The 20,812-nt window shown below is 38.6% G+C and overlaps 1 protein-coding gene across 3 annotated transcripts in view; it reads right to left on the reverse strand.

Moving 5' to 3' along the window:
* RICTOR (RPTOR independent companion of MTOR complex 2) overlaps nt 1–20,324 on the reverse strand; it is a 75,149-nt gene extending 54,825 nt beyond the window's left edge. For all 3 annotated transcript variants that reach the window (XM_084225545.1, XM_084225544.1, XM_084225546.1), the window contains exons 1-3: nt 20,266–20,324; nt 20,068–20,115; nt 2,005–2,102 (exon numbers count right to left, since the gene is read on the reverse strand). In XM_084225545.1, coding sequence (XP_084081671.1) covers nt 2,005–2,102; nt 20,068–20,115; nt 20,266–20,314 — 195 coding nt within the window. In that variant the 5' untranslated portion in view covers nt 20,315–20,324. The remainder of the gene's footprint in view (nt 1–2,004; nt 2,103–20,067; nt 20,116–20,265) is intronic.
* Nucleotides 20,325–20,812: the final 488 nt, after the last annotated feature.

A 20,812-nucleotide genomic window follows, 5' to 3' on the forward strand; every position in this document is an offset into this window, starting at 1 on the left:
TCTTCAAACATCATATTTCATTTTATTAAGTTACTTTACACACTCAAAATTTCCTGCCAATCTTAAGTGCAATTTATGAAAACTGTCCGTACATTTCTGTAAGTATTTTCCATTTTCAACAGTGGGTTTTAACAAAATCCCCAAATAATCTTCAAATATTCAATTATGGAATTATGCAATCTCTCAAAACTACCTTTTAAAAAGAATATTTGCTTCATCTTTTATTACAATTGGCATATTTATTTAAGACAGTTATGGATTATTTTAATCTGATTTTATATCTGATAGTGAAATTGACCCTGTTTTAAGATCCCTAGTTCAAATATTGACTTTTCACTACAAATCGTGCATCTACAAACCTAATCCAGCTCTTTAAGACAACTGGAGAATTTGGAAGCGTTCACATTTCAAAGTTTCCAGATTATCACAAAAAAGCAAACCCGGCTATGCATCAGACTTTTCTAGCAGCATAAAGGGCATTCTTGCAACACATTTTGGAATCCCAGTGAAAACAGCAGCATTCTGTCAATGCCTGATGTATGACAAACACAAGGCAACAGCCCAAAGAAGAGATCTCAGTGAGAAGTTCAGTTCCTTCATGAATGAACCTATTAGTGAATGTTCCTACATGTGTTCTCAACCAATCCAGAAAATTTAGAATTTAAAGATTTGCTATTAATGCATTAGAAGATAAATTAATTTGTTACTGTGATTTTGTTCTCAGTACTCACCCTCCTGTTAAGTGAATCTTATACGTTACCACTGAAGTGGTCAATCTCGCAAGGAGTGGCTTTAACAGTCAAGATGCCTATTTTAAGGGTTATCATGCATGTTTGTCCTTCCCCTATCAACTGGTTCCCCACACCATCCCTTGAGTATTCACTCTTTCACTTAAGATTGGCTCAAAAATGTCAAACAGACTGGGCAATCTTACTCAATTCTTTCTAACAAACTTACCTGCAAACATAATTTAAACCTTACTTTACTCCTTACATTCTCCTCTACTGTGTTATTTCTTGGCTGCTGCGGGTTGCAGGATCCATCCTCAGTCACAGGACATCAGTTTTCATTTTCAGCTATGTTGCCCTATCTCTATCAGAAAGGTGGACAACACACTCCATCCCTCTATCAGTCCGTCAATCTGGGTATAGCCCACACTGAAGCTTCAATGTCTCCTGCCTCACCGACTGCAACGCATGTTTCCCCTTCACTGACAAATGGAACACTGGTCCAACCACAACCTCTCACCGTCCTACAATGAGCACCTTCCCCTTACTCCCTGATCACCTCTCTGACCACCACAGGTTTCTCAATTACCCAAAAAATGCTACTTCTTGTCCGTCTGCTGAAAATCTTTCATAGTTTCTTTCATCAGCTTACACCTACATGCTGCAGAAGTTTTTAATCCTTGCCTCATTAGCTCATAGTGACAGCTTCCAATATATCTGTTCTATTTGGACCTGTAACAGGTCCATGATTTGGAAGAAGCACATCAAAAATCATCAACACAAACGTATTCCTGAAATGGACCCTTTAAATCTTTTTCACTATGGAAACTGCAGTGAAAGTTGCAGTTCCTATTTTATTAGTGTTCAAAACATTGCATATAATGCACATTGATACAGTCCTCCACCCTCACCATACTCAAACAGTTCACATTCAGAAAGTATGGCATTTTACATTTTTTATTTCAATTGCACACAGCAGAAACCAAATCTTTAGCTCAAGTTATGCAACTTAACCCATTAATTGGGAGATACTTCTAAGCACACTAAAATATTACAAAAATTCAGCCAGCAGGACAGATATGCAAACTTCAGCATAACTCAGCATTCACGTATTTGCTTGTCCTTATTTGTTACCTTCCTTTCCCACAGTATGTAGGCTTCAAGTACTCTTCTGTAATATTAAGCAATTTCATTAATGTTCCAGCTAATGTCTGAGTAAATATGAAACATTTTACCTGTACAATTACTTGTTCTATGACACTATTTGAGCTCTTACCTTAGTAAAATTATTCAAGTGACCTAGTTTTCTCATATTTGATACGCCCTGCAATTTGGCCACATTTTGGAGAATCTCTCTCATATTATCACAAGGATCTGCAAAAGAAAAGAGGGTATTAGCATATACAGTAAAAGTAAAATAAAAAAGAAGAAAAATCTAAACATGCATTCAACATGCAGCTTCATAAATATAATAGGTAATCTCCTGGTCTCAGTTAGGGATGCAGAGCACTTTTGCTCCAAGAAGCATCAATTTGATTTATACCAAACCACAACCCTGGGAAAAAAAACCATGCATACCTGAGTTCTGTCGTATAAATGCTAAAGGTCATGGAAGAGAGACACTCTTACTTTAAAACTGATTTTAATCAATATCTTAGATTTCCAGTTGACAAAGAAATCCATTTAGTGTCTGAAATGCCAATCCTGACATCTTGTGAATGAACAACTTCAGTGTTAATCCCCTTGTAACTTAAAGATAAAGTAAGCTCAAGACTAGAAGTTAAAATACAGCATGTTACTAGCACCCCACATTACTCCTTTTTTCTACTCCAAACCCTCACCATACTCAATTAGTTGACATTCAGAAAGTATGGCAATTTACATTTTTTATTTCAATTCCACACAGCAGGAACCAAATCTTTAGCTCAAGTTATGGCATTTAACCCATTAACTGGGAGATACTTTCATCTTGGTGGGGTTGGTGGGATTTTGGAAAGATGAGACCTCTTTTCTGCTCTCCATAATGACGCTTTAAATAGAGGGCTAGGCCTTTCCAGTGACATGGTAAGTGAACTACAAGGCCAACAAAAGCCTTAAGAACGTCGTCCTGTTTCTTCTTAAGGGCCCACCATCCCAACAAAAACAGATGAACAAAAAAATGCCACTCAGAAACCACTATTCTCACACAAACTGATGACCCTGCATTTGGCTAGAAAACAGAGAACAAGTACCATGAGAGAGAAGAGACACTCTTGTCCCACTTTGGAATTAAGGCTGGAATTGAGGCGAAGTCGAACACACTGCATAGAGTGAGGCTGGGCCCAGGGAGCACACAAGGAGCTACTCTAACAGACACTGCAGTAAGTACTGTATGTGGTGGTACTGTGGCAGGGCAGTTTTTAAAAGGAACCAATTTGATGCAGGATTCTCATGGAGATTAGACACTGAGGATAGGTATCAGCAGTTCGAGAAAAATGAAAAAACAAGGCTATCCTTAAGATGTCAACTACAGAAAGTAATATATTACCAAAAAGAAGACCTAACTGCATTACATAAAATGAAGTCTTTAGAACAAGCCTGACATTTAATAAGCAGCAAAGAGAGAGCTTCTGTGCACACTAACTTCAGTAAGAAAAACTTGCCTCCTACCATAGAATGGAACAGCTACAGCTGAGTTTGTGGCATATACAGAACCTTTTAAATTCCTGTTACTTGTAAAAATATGTTTGTGTAGATTTCATTATGGAAAGGAATCAAGCATTGGTGATGTAAAGAAAGCATCACCTTCACTACCTCTTTACAAACCATGCTTTTACATCACTTCCTGTATTTTAAAAATTTAAACAGATTTAGAAAAGCAAACATAAGTAGCAGTTTTACTAGGATATATCCAGACTGTGTTTGGACAGACACTACCTGTATTTGCACCATCGCCAGGAATCAAGACATTATTTAAAATTATGACACTTACAAGTAGGCACCCCAATTAAACCCCAAAACTGTTAACCCACTGCAGTCAATGAAGATTTTGTCTATCAGCCAAAGAAATCAACTGCCATCAGCTTGATTAGCTGCTAGATGTGTACTCAATGGTAAGGTAAGCAATTTTATTGATTATGGTGTTCATAATGAAACTTTAGCCCACCTAGAGACATGCTACTGTCACACTGTATAATTCTGCTAATTTTCAAACAAAGGATCAGTGAGATTTTGGGAAGATAAGTCTTAAACATGGGCATCAACTTCTATTAGCACCAGCTTGATGTGAAAGATCCTTTCTCACAAATCTACTCAAAGCATACACAAAGTCAACCATCAGATACACAAGCTACCTTGCACAGCTGTGCAGGCTGCACAGTAAAACCAGGTATCTAATAACTTTGAATTTAAATTGGAATATGTGCATGGACTTAGGAAAAAAGAAAAAAAATCTTTTCTACGATTACAGAAATTGGAGACAGTGAGACTCTTACTGGATCTATACCAGGTTTAGGATTCCTCTGCACTATTTGCTTTTCCAGGGCTTAATTCAGTTTAAGGGGTTTGCAATAGCATAAGATATAAAATCATGGAATGGTTTGGATAGGAAAGGACCTTAAGATCACCTAGCTCCAATTCCCTTGCCATGGGCAGGGAATCTTCCACTACACCAGGTTGCTCAGAGCCCCATCTAACCTGCTTTGAACACTTTCAGGGATGGGGCTCACTGAAAACAAACAGTTTGGATTAGTTAATGGCACTAGAAATAGTTTATATCATAAACTTACTTTCAAGAGAACTTAACAGGAGAGGAAGATAGCTTCCTCATAATCTGGTTTCTTTGAAAATACAGTCTGGCTCACATCTATGCTTTGGCTTGCCTTGGGTAACATGGGAATTTCCCTGGCTCACAACACTTTTGGACCTGTAGAATTCCCTGTTACACCACAAGAAAGATCCCAGGTGAGCAGTTTTAGAGCAACATAGCTTCCCAAAATGACTGAAAGTATGTTTTGATTTTGAAAGTGCAGATGGCTACATATGCACAAAAAACCCCTACAAAAACTAAGCTCACTGTGCGGACAGGAAAGACCACAAGCCCTGCCCTGAAAAGCTCTTGTGCATTAGCAATGGCCATTCTTATTTGGCTATCTGATAAAGCTGGCATTAACTCAGCAGTGCCTAAGTTGTCCTGTGGAAAAAGCAGTCAGTTTGGATGTGAAGAAATAAGGACACAATGATACTACAATTTCCCACATTAACAATTTGTAGCAATGGCAGATCTGTATAATAAGGATGCCTAAAGAAAATGTATACTAAAACCATTTTCCTCTGTTTTTGCATGAAAAACTGCAGTTACGCCAACTTTTTCCTCACTGTGTCCTCTTTCAGTTGAGAAAAAAAACTCACTTTTAGAGACTGAAAAGTTTGAGGAAAGACAGGTTTGTGCTGCTTAGCAGGGCAGCCAGGTATTTCCCAGAAGCTTTATTAGCAGGTAAGTAATTTGAAGCAAACTAGGGACTCCAGAGCAAAAGCTACAAAACTGTGAGAAAACTGAGAATGACAGACATTTTCACTACTGAACTGATAACATAAATAGAGCAAGTTAGCCGTCTCACTCTTCAATCCTATCAAAACCAATACTGCTGCAGAAAAACAAGACAGTAAAGAAATAAAGACCCTCTCGTAGTATATTACCTCAGAAGGAACTAAGCCTTTTTGGTCAAATTCTGTCAAATGAAATATTTTTTAAACTTCAGAAGAACGTTCTCACAACAAGTATCCTATAAAAAATTTAACAAAATAATTGTGACATACTAACTTCAAGGAAAGACTGGCTATCCTTCTTTTTCCTTCTTCTGAAAATGCATCATACATTACAAAGAAGTAGAAAATTTTTATTATTTACTCAAGTATTACTCATGTTAGTAGAAGTAAAGCCAGTAAGGAAGGTAGGCAGGCCTAAGAAAACTTCATGTCACAGATGTAAAAGAATTTGAACAAACCAATGTGACTTCACAAGTGGGATTCAGTCTTTCGCTAGTCTGTCCCTCACATTGAAATGGATATGGAAATAGACTAAATACATCCTGGAATCTAAAAACTAAGCCATGCAGCTTTCCTGTAACCACAGATCAGATCTTCTACTGTCTATCTTTCTGTCACAAATTCTTACAAAGGCACTATAAAATACCGAGTAATGCAGAAATAGCAAAAAGCATTGCGCAAAATCAAAGACTGATTTTCCAAAGAAATATTGCAGCCTTAAGATTTCATTGTCAAGGTTAACAGTTCATCTTGGTGTTGACAAAGACTTTTTTTTTTGTTGTTTGGTTTTCTGCTTGTTTCGGTTTGTCAGGGGTGGGTTTTTTGTTGCTTTTATTCTGTTTTGTTTGGTGAAAGGGTTGTGGAGGGAGAGGAAGGGACTGTTGTTGCTGTTTCACATATTCACAGAATATTCTAAATATTCTAAAGGACCCATAAAAATCACTGTCGAACTCTTAGGTAAGTGGCTCATACAGGGATTGAACTCAAAACCCTGGTGTTATTAGCACCATGCTCTAGCCCACTGCGCTCATCGGTTGTATGTGTTGTTTTAAGGACCCCAGTTCATATCACTGCTGTAGAGATTTCTTAGCTCTTACCCTCTAGCTACTCCTGCTTTGTAACTTAAACAAAAAATAAATAAATAAAAGAAGGGGTCTTATTATTTTAAGACCCCCTCAAAAGTATTTTCTTTCCTGACTCACTGCATTTATTACTGAAACACTGACATTTATTGTGAGAAATTTTTTCACCCAAAGGCTTGTCAAGCACCGGAACGAGCTGGCCGGTGAAGCAGTTGAGTCACCACCCCTGGAGGTAATTAAAAGATGCACAGATGTGGCACTTAGGAACCCAGTTTAGTGATGAACTTGGCTATGTCTGGTTTATGGCTGAACTTAATGATCAACCAAAATGATTCTACCACCTCCAGCTGGCCCACAGCAAAAACTAAGTATCTTCGCATTCTTTCCCATGGTGCTTCTGAGGGTGGAGCCGTGCAAAACGACTAAACTGGTCTTCCAGATTTCCTCTGCCAAAAGATATGCAACCCCTTCCCTTACCTTCCTTCCCTTGCCTGTCCCACTGTCTAATACACCCTTCTCCTTTACACTACTTCAGCACCCATCTTCAAATTTACAATAAAATTATCCTGCCAAGTATCTCAGTAGAATCCTTTTCTTGCTCTTCTCACTGTGTTAGTTCTCTACTGAGTTACTGACTCAAACTGAATACTAAATTCTTACAAAACCCACTCAGAAGTAGCTGTGCCACTGAGCCATTCACAGGTAGAGTGGTGGAACCAAGACATACCTGCTCCACATGACACTCAGTAGAAAGAAGTAACCTTTTCTTTTTTTGCATGCACTTTACAATTGGCAAGTTGTCCCAATTACTGTACACAAAGCCACTTTGCTGAAATGTCATCTAAAAACTTGTTGATACATATAAAAATTGCAAGTCAGCCCACTTGTGTCCTGCAGCAAGTTCTTAGCTTACTCATCTATATTCTCATTTTCTCTCTGTCTGCTTTTTGTTAGACAGCAAAAACTTTGAAGTAGCAGTAGTTGCTCTGCTTACTTCTGTTATACTAAACAGAGTTTCTCACCCACAATTCTTTGCACTAACACCCTGCTCTTAAAATTATAATCTTTGGCACAGAGCAAAGCTGGTGTTTTTTTAAAACTCTAGCCTCAAGAACTCCATGATTCCCTATGCCACAAAGTAATTCACAGATGCTATATATCAAAAATCTCCAATGTTGTGTTGTTGCTTGTTTTTAAACTCTCATGACCTTTTAAGGCTTGACTCCTTTTTACACTCCTTCAGGACCGTGACATTGTTTTTCCCCAGCAAGAACCATGATGCATTCTGACAGATCCCATTCTCCAGAGAGAAAGAGCGCGACAGAAGTCCAGCTACACAAAACAGCTAGCGCTCCATCTAATGCAGGGATGAAACAGGACCAGCAACAGCTATATTAGCACAAGTGACGACTCCTTTTGCCTGACAGATTTAGCAGCATTGTTTGACCACATTCAGTATGCTAGAAGCACAATTCGCTGTTCTGTTATGCAGATGTGAATGAAAAAGGGAAAAGAAAAGAATGGCAGGCTTTAGCACACAAATAATTCAGTAACGCTGAAGTCAGGCACGAGTTAAACTGAGGAGTGTGTATTATATGCATCACTTGGTAGGTGCTAAAACAGTACACAGTACTGTACACAGCAGCCAATGTGTATATATATTCAGTAACTCTCAAGTGAGAGAATGATGTCACAAGAGCAGCTGATGTCACACCTACTAGCATCACAAGGCCAAAAAGTAAAATAAAAGATTAAATACTTCTAAATACTTCCTTTAAAGAAGGAAGCTGTACTTCACTACAGTCAATCATCTCACCATTGACACACATGAAAGGTTATCTTCCTCTTACTGAAAGAATTACAGTAATGATTGGATAATGGATCATTCTGGTGAGCCTCCTATACACCTCTATATTTATTAGGTATTTTTAAAGTGTAAATGACATGCAATTGCATATTGTTATGCTCTTCTTAGCTTGTTAAAGTACACATCGCCTAAATGGAGGAAGTTGAGTGAAATACACAAATTAGAAACATTAATGCACCCGTTCCCCACTTCCCCTGAAACACTGAGTTAACAGTTATTAAAAGCAGTGAAACATTAGAAATCAGTTACTTACAGGTGCCTGTGTAAGACTGTATGATAAGTAATCAGCCTTCTAAAACACACTTTAATCAGACCTTAAAAAGACCTTTAATAATGAAATGAGATATCAACAGTAAGTCATATTCTACCATTATCAACTTGTTGCAAAAAAAAAAAAATCAGGACACTAATGTAATCTTCTTGATATTAAACTATTCTTAATTTACATTTAATTCAAAAGGTGGAAGCTGCACAAAAAACCTGAGAATATTAAAGACGAGAAAGCTACATAAAAAAGCAAACTGTGACACAGATCACTCCTGTATTATTTGTATTAACATATCAACTTTACTTTGCCAGATTCTCAAAAATTAGTGCAAACACTTTACGCTCAACATGTGATTTTTAAAAACACAGTAATACATATATAGACTGAAGGTATGTCTCAATTTATAGCGTAAAACCAAAAAAACCTGTCTGTTTGTAGTATCACGTTAACGTAGTTATATTGAAAAATTGATTGAATACTAAGCCAGATAGATATCCTCTATGATGATAGTTAAAATTCTATCACACTTCAAGCCATAAATACTTTGTACTGTAAGTTTTGCCAAATAAGAATTGAAAATTTTAGATTAAAAAATTCACACGCATATCAAGTTTTAACAATTCAGAATAACCCCTTAAAAAGTACCTATGACTAAGTGAGATTTCAGCAGAATGCATCTAGAGATTTATTTAGTTTGATTCACACAGCTTTCATGGGGGAACCATACAAAGAGCACTTTATTTTGAATATAGGTAAGTTCCAGTAACTCATGTTCCTGAAAACAGAAAGCAAACAAAAACTAAGAACTGAGACTATTTTCCCCCTTGTTGCTTAAGAAAGCTACAAATATATGAAACTGGCTCACTAATACGGAAAAAAGTACACATCCTCTCTTTCATGGCAGTCAGCAAAGAAGCCTCAAAACTATTCCTCTCCCTACATCCCTCAGGTAAAAAAGCCCATATACTAAAATACCAACGAACTAGAAATCAGTGGAAAGACAGCATATTCAAGGCAGGATCTAGGAATCACTAGAACTTCAGATAAACAGGAAATTGAGTATGAGGATTACTTTGGCACATGGGCTTCTGAAAACGTTAAGTAAAATTTATATGCCTACTGTGATTGTACAGATTTCTCTTCTGCAGATGTGCAGAGATGTTGTAAATTAAAGGACTTTTTTTAAAATTTTAATATTCCTAAGTACATAAAAAGGTGGCAGGAAATAAGCAGTTTGGTGTTCCAGTCAGCTTGAAGAGCAGCTCCAAAATAAACCACTTTCCAGAATGTGGTCTTATAATATTATTTCTAACCAAGACACTGAGATAATACCTGTAAAAAAGCCATTCTTATATTCTCACCTAGAAATTATATAAATTATTCCCAACATGTGATCTTGTATGGCAGCTTTGTAAACAGCATTCTTTATTGCTAAAACTTCTAAAAAATGGGTTTCATAGATGAAATGTTTTCCCAGGAGAGAAAGAGAGAACTGAAGGACCATTCCAAAGGACAACTACAAGGCTGACTTGAAAATTAATTACATACAGTTTTTGATAAACAAACTATTCTTTAAATGCTTTATAGCAATACAAAATCCAGTATACTGCATAAACTTCCTCAAGGATCAATGACAAAAATAGTATTAAATACGATTAATTAAGACTACATAAGGTACCGAGGCATATTAAAAAAAACAACTGTTTAAAAAAAACTTGTCTATTCATAGAAAGTATTTAATTTGGTCCTCCATTTAAATTTACAGCTATATCCTTAGCTCCCAGGAAGACATGATGTTGATGACAAGAATCACAGCAATAAGTCTTGATACATATCTTTGTGAATTACAAACTTATTCCCAGTTCCCCCACCTCTTTCCCCTCAAAAAAATCCCACCAGAATGTCATCTCTCTGCGCTACAAGATACACAACTATAACTATTGCATATTATCATGACTACAACCAAAACTGAATTATAGTCTTTTGAAATTTTTATCATGATCACTTAATAACACACAAATGTAAATTCTGGAATATAGTTGAATTCAGGAAGAACTTCCTTTAAACTTTCAAAAGCTCAGACGTTTAAAAGAAAAAAGAGAAATAAAAAATAAAGGAGACAAAATACAGAGGGTCAAAATGCTGGAGGCTGGGGAACATTCCATAACTGTGTGACTACGCATTTGTTTGCCCTGTTGTTCTGCTCTCTTCTCTGCAACAATTATAAACTACTGCCAAGGTTGGAGTGACCCAGTACAACTGTTCTTATGGTCAAGAGCCAGTAAAAGCTTTTCCCAGATTTACAAAATTGCTTATGTCGGTACACAAATCAAATTAATACTTCCCAGAACACCAACAACAAACTTGAATGGTGAATATAAGTTTATTGTAATGGTTTAGAAAATTATCTTCAGTTCCTCCAAACCATTTTCTTCTTTTCTGCCACCACTCCTAGAAGCTGAAATATCACGATGGTCATAATTTTCAGTTCTTTTAACAAAACACTGTGCCTTTCTGACATTTTGCAACCAGTATTTGGAGAGTGGACCAGGCAAATCTGCCTTCAAAACCACCCAAGAGAATTTTGATCACATATTTCTCTGAATATTATCAAACTGAAATATGATCTTATGCTGAGACTATTTTCTCAATTGCCATTCTGATCCTTCTCTGTATCATTTCAATACGTTCAAGAACCTGAAAGCATAAATGTTACATGGTTCTTACCAATAAACTCAAAGCTGTCAGAAGCAGCCACTGTCCCCAGTAATATCCTATTTTCATAGGGAATCATGTAAGTAGTCCATCAACATTAGCAGATGTAGGATCACCAGTTTGCCAACCAAGACACGAAGGGCAATTTGCATCACATGGAAACACCAAAGTAGCAACATACTCAAATTCAAACATTAATATAGGGACATAACTAGAAACTACAAATAATTCACAAATAGCACTGACTGAAGCAGGAAATATTTAAATTACAGCAAATGTCATGTGCTAGTTTCCCCATCCTAAAATGCTATATAACCAGAAGATTTCAAAACAGTGATGACTGATGATATTTGCAGGCTTCATTCCCTCATATTAAGAAATAGGACATGTCCTTGCGTTACACTGGTAATGCAGTCACATTGACCATTCAAGACTTCTACTCTTTCTCCTGAAAAAGGACAGGAAGTCATATTTATAGATTATAAATACAATTCTCTGAAGATAGAAGACACCTAATCTGTTGGTCAATCTCAACTTAGAAAAACCTATCCAGCTGAAGTAACAGGCTAAGCTAAAAACTGAACTGTAAATGCCACATTTATAGAAACAGCAAGATTTTTCTATTTCATTTTTTTTGTGCTTCATGAAAAAAACCCAGAAGTCTACCCATGACACACACATATGGTTTGCATAAAGAAGGAGATGAACACATTCTAAATTCTCTAGATATGAGGTTGCTCAAACTGAATTCTGACTTCACTGATGCTCAGGAGGTAACAAAGGAATAAGATTACTTACAGATTTAATAATTTGTTTTTAAATAAACAATTTCTAGGCAACAGCTGTTCTTGATAGTCCTCCACTTTTATGAAGTAATTGTTTTTAAATATATGTATTTATTTATAGTCTATGTACACTTCAAGAAGGAAAACAATCTTCTATGCAGCTAAAAAAACCCAACAAAATCCCTGCATTGTTCACCACACACCTTTACAAAAAAAGATTAATTAAATTAATCCTTGTTACTCTTACAATTACTGTATGTTTTTCCATAAGTCAAGGCCATATTGTTTTGCTTTAAACACCTTAAGTCTAAGTATCTCCTACCAATCATTCTGTAGTCTCAAATCAACAGAAGTAGTTCATTTCACAATGAACACTTATGCAAATAGGGCACAGAGATGTATTTATTTCATGTCAGCCAAACAACTGCTAACCCACAGGAGCCATTTCAAAGATGGCAAGTAACAGTCATCTCTACCATTTTGCCACCCTTTTTCTCTCTTGGACTTAAATGATTACTTAAAGTGCAATTTATAAACAGCATGAAATTATGTTCCCTAACCATTTTTCCAACTGAAACAGAATTAAAATCTTACATTTTGCATCTCAGACAATTAAACACAATCCTACTAAACAAGCAAATAAGTAGATAAATAAACTTAAAACTGCATTTCTGAAATGTTGCAGGAGCAACCAGCTGAGTGAATTTTCAGATGTACACAAACCTACAGCAGTACACAGAGGCTGAACTAAAATGAGCTTAGAAAAGTCTATGAAAGAATAAAACCAGTAAATTTAGGAAAAAAAATCTTTCCTTCTAAGAAAACATTCATAAAGGCTATCACTCAGGCTAATTTTTTAATGAACATTGACTCAAAGGCTATTGCTGTTCAGGTAGAATTCAGGTGAAGAGACTTCCTCATTATATTTATTTACACAAACTTATGCAGGCCACTAGTGACAGTAGAAAGCTTTCAAGTATGTGCTAGTAAAATTCAGTAACATAACTAAAAAATACAACTAAGTATTTTCTGTTTGCTTTTGGGGATTGGGTTTTGTGTTTGGTTTAGGGGTTTTTTTCACTACATTTTCTCTTTTATGCATCTTTACCAGTGTTCCTACTTTACATCAGATGCAAAGATTTGATGAATGCACTTTCACTAATCATGTTCTGAAGTTTTCCATCACCACACCAAATGACAGGCAAATAAAAAAAAAGAAAAGCAATTTCTGCAACATATACAAATATATCAACATTACAGACCCTTAAATGAGAAGATACATTTTATTGTCTCAGTTACAAGTGCTCCAGTTAAAAAATTGACAAACACTAGCCAGCACTTCTGTAGCACTATTATATCACCTACCCTTCTGTATCTGAACTATGCACAGGAGCACTCCTCAGCGTGTGAATTCGCCTGCACTACTGCACAAGCATCTGCCTGCCTGCAGGCAGGTAAAACACTTCCAAAGAAAAGCAAACTTCTTACTTTACCTGATCTTTTGTGATATAAGCCTCAAGACACGTGTTCTTGCCTTAGCTGCAAGAAGGTAGATAGTATTAAAAGTAGATGACTTGTGCCACTTACTATTTTAGAAAAGAAATCTCTGAATGAGTTTCTGTTAGTATAAAAATTAAGAAAACTTATATGATTTTTCAATACATTCTCCCAAGTCAGTTGTCATTTCAACATCACTTCTTAAGTTGTCCTGTAAAGCTCTTAAGCATTGCTCCTTTCTGCAGTGTCAGAGTCTGTATGGATATTAAGAGTGGAAAAACCGCAATTTTAACTATGGCTATTTCACTTTTTCCCCACTTTAAAGAAAAGTAACTGTACCTGATATTAAGCATCTCTTCAATGTTATTAGGGTAAAACTTCTGAGATTGCCAAGTAACTGATAAAGTACAGATGAAGGTCATCAGCTTGGGCAAGTGATGCATTTCTTTACAGACAGGAGATGGTTGACACAGCTTCCTTGTTGACTGTGCTTATGATGAGGAGTGAGTTCCTTTAGACAGCATCTAAAGAACAGGCTGGATAGGCTCTAACACAAAAAAATGCTGAAACTAAGCACTGCTCTAATCTCTAAGTGGGAGATGCTGGGAAGCAACAAAAAAACCTTGAATAACATTTATGACAAAGACTCAAATATATCAAGAACGCAGCAGGAGATTTTGATACTTCAGCACTCAGGGAGGAAGGAAGTATGTTGAAGAAAATCATAAAAACAGAGCATTGCTTAAACATCTACGAAGGTGTTTGGATCGGTATAGTGATACTGATCCAGATCACATAATAATCTCTTGTGATAGAAAGTACAAGATCTCACAACAGTCATTTTATTCTCTGACCACAACAGCTAGAAAAAAGAACCCACACACAAAAACAAATTTAGAGGTGCTGTACTCAAAAACTTTAAAGACAGATATAAGTGTAGATCTTCAAAGACATGGTAGTACCCAATTCCTATAGAAATCTTAAAAACAGACAAGCAAGCCATAAGATTTTAAAGTTACTGAAATTTTTCTGAAATTTTTCTTTCATTAAAAACGTGGTTTTTGTTTTGAAGAAATGGAAAGTGGAGATATTTTAAGCACACACCATCTTAGTTCTGAGAAGTCTTAAGATAATAAAAGCAGTGCTTAGGAAGCAAAGTCACAGGTACAGAAGTGTTATTAATCTAACTGTGACAATGCACTATACAATTCCAAAATGACGGTCAACTAAAGCACAAGTGCAAGCACAAGTGCAGACAGGACAGTAAAGTGTATGACTTAATTCTGAAGTGCACGCATTCAGAACTTTAATTCTCTTACTTTTAAAACCTATCGAAAGCTTATACATTGCCAGAAAAGTTAGCAGGCCACCATTATTGACCACTTTCCCTTTACTCCTCCTATATAATAAAAAACTCCAACATACAAAAGTAACGCAGCATAACATGTCTCAGTCAGCAAAGAGGTCTCTCTAATGGTTTTTGCCCCATTGTTGCATACTTCGCCCCTCAGGAGACTGAATAAAAAATGTTACTAATTATCTTATGACTGTTACAGCTTCTGTCACAGATTCACAAACAAGGGAGCAAAAAACACCTATTGCTCTATGTGACCTGCTCAAGCACAACACCCTGCTATAGCTACCCATGAAAATGATGGCATACTGCAAAGTGAGGGTGAAAGGTGCCCACATACTTTGATTAGCTGGCTATTTTAGAAATGCTGTTTCTATGGCGTGGTGGAGCCCCACTTCTCCACATTTTCAAGCCAGGCTACATTTCCCACAAGTACAGGAAGAACCACCTAAAGGCTTTCTGTGAGAGACTTGCCATTAGCAAGAAAGTACTGCCTCTGAGCCATCAAAAAGTATGCACCAGCTGCCATCTCTGCTGTGGTTTCCCTACTGCCACGCTGCAAGCAATACAAAAGGGTTATTTTCTGTTTCCCCCACTACTCGAGATGTCAGTATCAGATGTACGCTCTGCTCCTCCCTGCTTCTTCCAGACTGATGAAGAAAGCTGGAAACAGTACGGTCATCAAATCTCAAGCTGATTTTGGAAACAAAATTCATCCAGCCTTCTTTAACTATCCCACAAATAACCCTTAAAAATGCCTGACATTTCTGTGGGCTGTAAACTGCAAATAGCATCCTGAGACGTTTGCCCTGCATGCAATGCATTATGATATACCATGTGGGAACATAGACTCAAATACTATGTGGTTTAAAATTATGGAAGCAGAGTAAAAAAAGTGACACCATTTAGACTTCATGAAGTTAAATGGAACTCCTTTACGTTTTATTATTACCTACATGACGGGAAAAAATGAAGGCCAAAAAGGAAAGAGTATTTTCTCAGACAACACTAGTCAATTTTGTGATATCAGTCTCAGGGATAAAAAAAAACCAACTAGTTTTCTCAGCTGCTGTTTTGTTCATGTATGTCCTGTGTTAGCCAGAAGACTCAACATCTAGAATTGGTTGTACAAGAAAAGTTGATAAACCAAAGTAGAATCTTGTAATGCATGTTTTTGAACAATAAATAAAAGTACTAATGCTTGAGATAGGCACATTTCAGTTGTTTAAAGAGTACACTATCAGCAAGTGAAGACTGCTACCCTCAAAAAGGAGGAAATGAACACATAAACACACAAACAGCACTCAACTTCAGTACGCAGTTGACACCCCTGCACTGGTAAGCAAACAAGCTCTGAAAAGTTCCTAATAGCCAGTGCAATCTCTGAGCTACAGGATTCCAAGAAAACAGGGATCCCTTGAAGGAAGATGAGCCTGATGACAGATAAGGAACCATGAGACTGCTCTCAACTAGCCAAGTTCCAAGCTACTTAGGCCTTCAAGATCGAAAGACAACAGCCAAAATTCCACAAAGGAAGAGGTGTCGTTCACCCAGCAGTATAAGGTGATTCAGTTATAGAGGTGAGCAAAGAATCACAGTATGGTTTGGGTTGAGAAGGACCTTTCAAGGTCATGTAGTCCAACCTCCCTGCAAAAACTTAGGAGCACATGAAGTGTGGATTACACAAGCCTTTAACAGTGCCCAGAGCTCCAGGAGGTGTATGTGCTTCTGTGATTCAACTTCAAATGCCTGTAAAACGGTCAGAAACAAAGAAAAGGTGCACAATATTTGTATTATGTTATATACACACCCATGGCCAAAGCCAGTGGAAAAACTACTACCAAATGCACTAATCTGGTTGATACCTCCAATTGCCATTTCTGGCCTTCAGAAGTTACAGCTTGATTTCAGTAGTCTAATTAAACCTATCTCTCTCGTCCCACTGCTAATTCCTTCCAGATGACTGCAGTGGGAGTTGTACTGAGTCTGTCCTCCTTTTCCTTTTCTGTTCTATTCTGAGCAGGTAATATAATACAAGGCAAAACATGAGTGTTCTAAATTCCAATTATTAATTGCAATTTTGTAATCAACAGAATACATGACATACGACTTAACTAGACAAAAGCAATGAGTCTACCCCGTATCTGCACCATTTTTTCTTACTATACCAACATTACACACACAAATGTTTATCCTGGGGACAATTTTTCCAGAGTTGATCAACCTTTCAGCAAAGTAGTTTTCTTACAAAAGATTTATCTGAATTACCTTAGAAGATGGGCAGGACTTAATGGCTCAGAAACAAAATAAATACAAACAAATTCAAAACCAAATGACCAAACAAACACATGCCAAAAACCCAAACAAAAATGAGAAAAACTACCCCGACCAAACAAAAGAACACACAAAGAACTCCCAAAGAACCAACCCTACCCCCCAAAAAAGTAAAAAACCCAGGAAAAGCAAACCACATACTTATTTACGTTATGATCTTTAATCAGACTAATAAGTGTAAACAGAAAGCTCACACATACTTACACAAACACACAAAATGCAGCATCCACTATCATGCAAAATGGCTTTCATAAACATAATGTATCATTTTTAAAAAGGCAAACCACCAAGACGCGCCAAAAAGTAAACCTAGTCTAGCAGCCATGGTAAAAATTTGTAAAAAACTTGGTGTCTTCTGGGAAAACATGAACAACCCTATAACTACAGCACCAGAGAAAAGAGCAAACCAAACACATACAGGAAAATGCAGATCACTCTGCAAGCAGCAAGGCAGTCCTCATGCCTTACTGCTTAAAAAGCCAGGAAGAAGCAGAACTCAGAGCAGCACAAACTGGAGTGCTCTCCCCACATCTACTATTTGTTTTGAAATTCTTTATAACAGCACTGGCCTCTTGCATAGAAAGTGTAGTCACAGGTAGGGACGAGTAAAGGTCTAACCTGTAGGCTAAGTCATGCCATCACTAACAGGAACCTATTCAAAAAAAGGCAGTGCCAATATAATTTCTTGTGTTTGTAACAAAGAGGCCCCTGTAACTAGAAGCATATGGCTGAGGCTCTGTTTATGGTGATTCTCTACTTTGCCCAAATCAGATATTTCACATTAATCAACACAAAGTTCAGTTGAACCAGGAAACAAAAAACATTAGAACATTCTTTTAAGCTAATGCAAACGTGAGCCCTGTGGAAAACTATGTGATCTGCACAACACAGTGAATCAAAACATTGTGCTATTAGTACCAAATTAGGGTAACAAAATATTTAAAATAATTGCTTACATAACTATTGTAACAGCTGGAAAAACAAATACTCATTCTGTTCACCATGGAAATCAAGTTATCATCTAACTTAGTTAATGTCTTGCTGAGACTTTTAAGCTTCTTACTTTTGTTTACTCTTTAAAATGCAGTGAATATATACTTAGATATATGGTCTATACCGTTACTGATCAGTCAGCTGCAGTCTTTCTAACAAAAAAAACCTAAAACCGTCGGGTTTTTAACATCTAAATTCAAAGTAGCTTCTCATTCGATTTCCCCAATGATTTATTCCTTTAGTAATAGAAGATATATTGCCACAGTGCAAAATACCTTTTTTAATTTAAAAAAAAAAGAAAACGCATATTAAAAATGCAGCTTGCATCTCACTCAAGAGACTCTTTTACAACATGATACACGAGTAATAGTTGTACTGCTACTACTACAGGTCTCTTGGAATCAGCAGGCAGCTGAAAACACCTTATGGCAATAATCAGTATCACAATGACAGTCACCTATCGAATTCTGATTAGAAGATTTCAAACACACCACATCTCAAAATTACCACTCCAGCATTTAAATTTTGTGTATTGTTCTTTCACGTCAAAATACTTCAGTATGCTATAGAACATTAAAAAAAAATTATTATTAGACTCATTCATTAAAATCCTAATTCTGCAAATTTCATAAACAGGTAACATTACTTACAGTAATAACTTTGTCATGTGTTTAACCTGTCAAGGCCTTCGTTCCACATTTTGCTGATAAAAGCTCCACATGTTTTAATTTTTAAAGACAGTATTTCTCTAAAGCAATCATGTCCATTGGGAGACAGAATGAGAAGAGGAAACCCCAGCAGTTTTCCCGGTTATTAAAACACACTTGTAAATATGATATGTATACACAGAGATAACTTGCAGACCACAATAAAACTGCTTAATAAAATAATTCTAAACACAGACTACTTTGTGGGAAAATAGAATTAGAGAAAGTATAATGCAGTATTAACCATTTCAAGATGAAAACAGTACTTCTACTGCTGGTATTTTTACTTCCTTTCCATTTCACAGGCCACTTTTATCTCATTGATTCTGTCATTTCCCTGCCTACTTCCCCATAAAATGGATCTATTCAGCATAAGTCATCCTGGATCTCCTGAAGCAGAACAGTTACATACCAGCATCAACTTCATTCCTTCCCCAGACCAGGATCCTCTGTCCCACGAAATACCAGCACTTCTAGAGCAGTAACATTCCAGTTTGCCTTCTGAATTTTACCAGTCTTTGGGAGAGTCTAACCCTGACCTCAGTACTCAGCTAGCTAAGATCACATTTTGTACCCTATACATGGGGGTAGGGAACGAGTACCTGTTCTTCTGAGACAAAACTTCTTAGCGTGCAGCAGATATCAGCATTGCTTCCTTCCTCTCAACAACCCCCGCCCCGCGCCCCCCTTCCCCCCAGATCGGAGAGCAGTGGAGGATGTTTGGAGCAATTTTAACAAGCAAAGGGGACATGAGTGGCCGCTGGTCTTGGAGCAAGCGGCTCACGGCAAACGGGTGGCCAGTCGGCCTAGAGCAAGCAGGGACACACGAAAAAGGGATGGAGTCAGGAGCAGTCGCCGCTGCCGAGGTGCTCACGGCACGATCGGCCGGAGGGTTGGCTATTAAGAACAACCCTGTCTGCGAGCAACAGGGACTTCAAGGGCAGCCCCAGCGGCGGCCGAGCAGTCTCAGCACGCACGCCGGGGAGCCCCGCGGCCCCGGAGCTGCACGGGCACGGCCCCGGCGCGGCCTCGGCGCGGCCCCACGGTGCCCGAGGAGCGGCTCCTACCCGCGGGCGGCTCCGTCAGCCCCCGGCGGCGGCCCCGGCCCCCGCGCCCGCCCCACGGCACCACCAGGCCGCTCCGCTCCGCCGCGCCCCCCGCCTGCCTCGGGCGCAGCGAGGCTCGGGCGGCCCCCCCGCCTCGCCCGTACCTCGGCTGAGATCGAGGGACACGTTCTCCTCGCCGCTGTCGTTTCGACCTGCGGGGACGGGGGGAGAGAAGCGCGTTAGACGGGCAGGGAGGAAGAAGCCGGGGATGGGGAAGAGAAAGGTAGGAGAGGAGCGGGGGGCGCCGGCTGGCACCGTGGCGGTGCGGACGCCGGCCGGGCGGCCCGCGGGGCGCTCCTCACCTCGGATGCGGAGGTGCCTCAGCGAGCGGGCGCGGAGCGTCGCCGCCATGTTTGCGGCCCCGCAGCCACAACACCGGAAACCTCGCCCGCTCTCGCGAGGGGAGGCGCGCTGAGCCGCCGACGCGGAGCGCTCCCCCCCCCCACCGGCACCTCTCCCCTCACCGCGGGGCGGGGCGGGCGCGGCAGCGGCCTGGCGACAGGAATCGCTCCTGTTCCCCTTTTTTCCGTTTTTGTTTGTTTAGTTTGTTTGGTTTTGGGTTGGTTTTTGCCGTATTTTTGTTTGAGTCTTTGTTTCTTTCTTTCTTTCGGGGTTTGCCCGCCCGGTTTCTCGGCCTTGTGATGAGGTGGTAATTCACGTGGGTGCGGCGTGACCGTGGGCTTTGTACGCCGGATGTTTTCTGCTTTTTTAAAGCGTGAAGTAATTAAAAACAGGAAAAAAGGAACAGCTTTTCGTTGCTTGTTTGGTTTGTGCGCAGCGGGTCTCTCTTTAGGCTCGAGTGCTGGTCTGTTTACTGTTTTAAATTTTGTGAAACTTAGTTAATAAAAT

Source organism: Fringilla coelebs (assembly GCF_963513975.1).
Source record: "Fringilla coelebs genome assembly, chromosome: Z".
Lineage (NCBI taxonomy): Eukaryota > Metazoa > Chordata > Aves > Passeriformes > Fringillidae > Fringilla > Fringilla coelebs.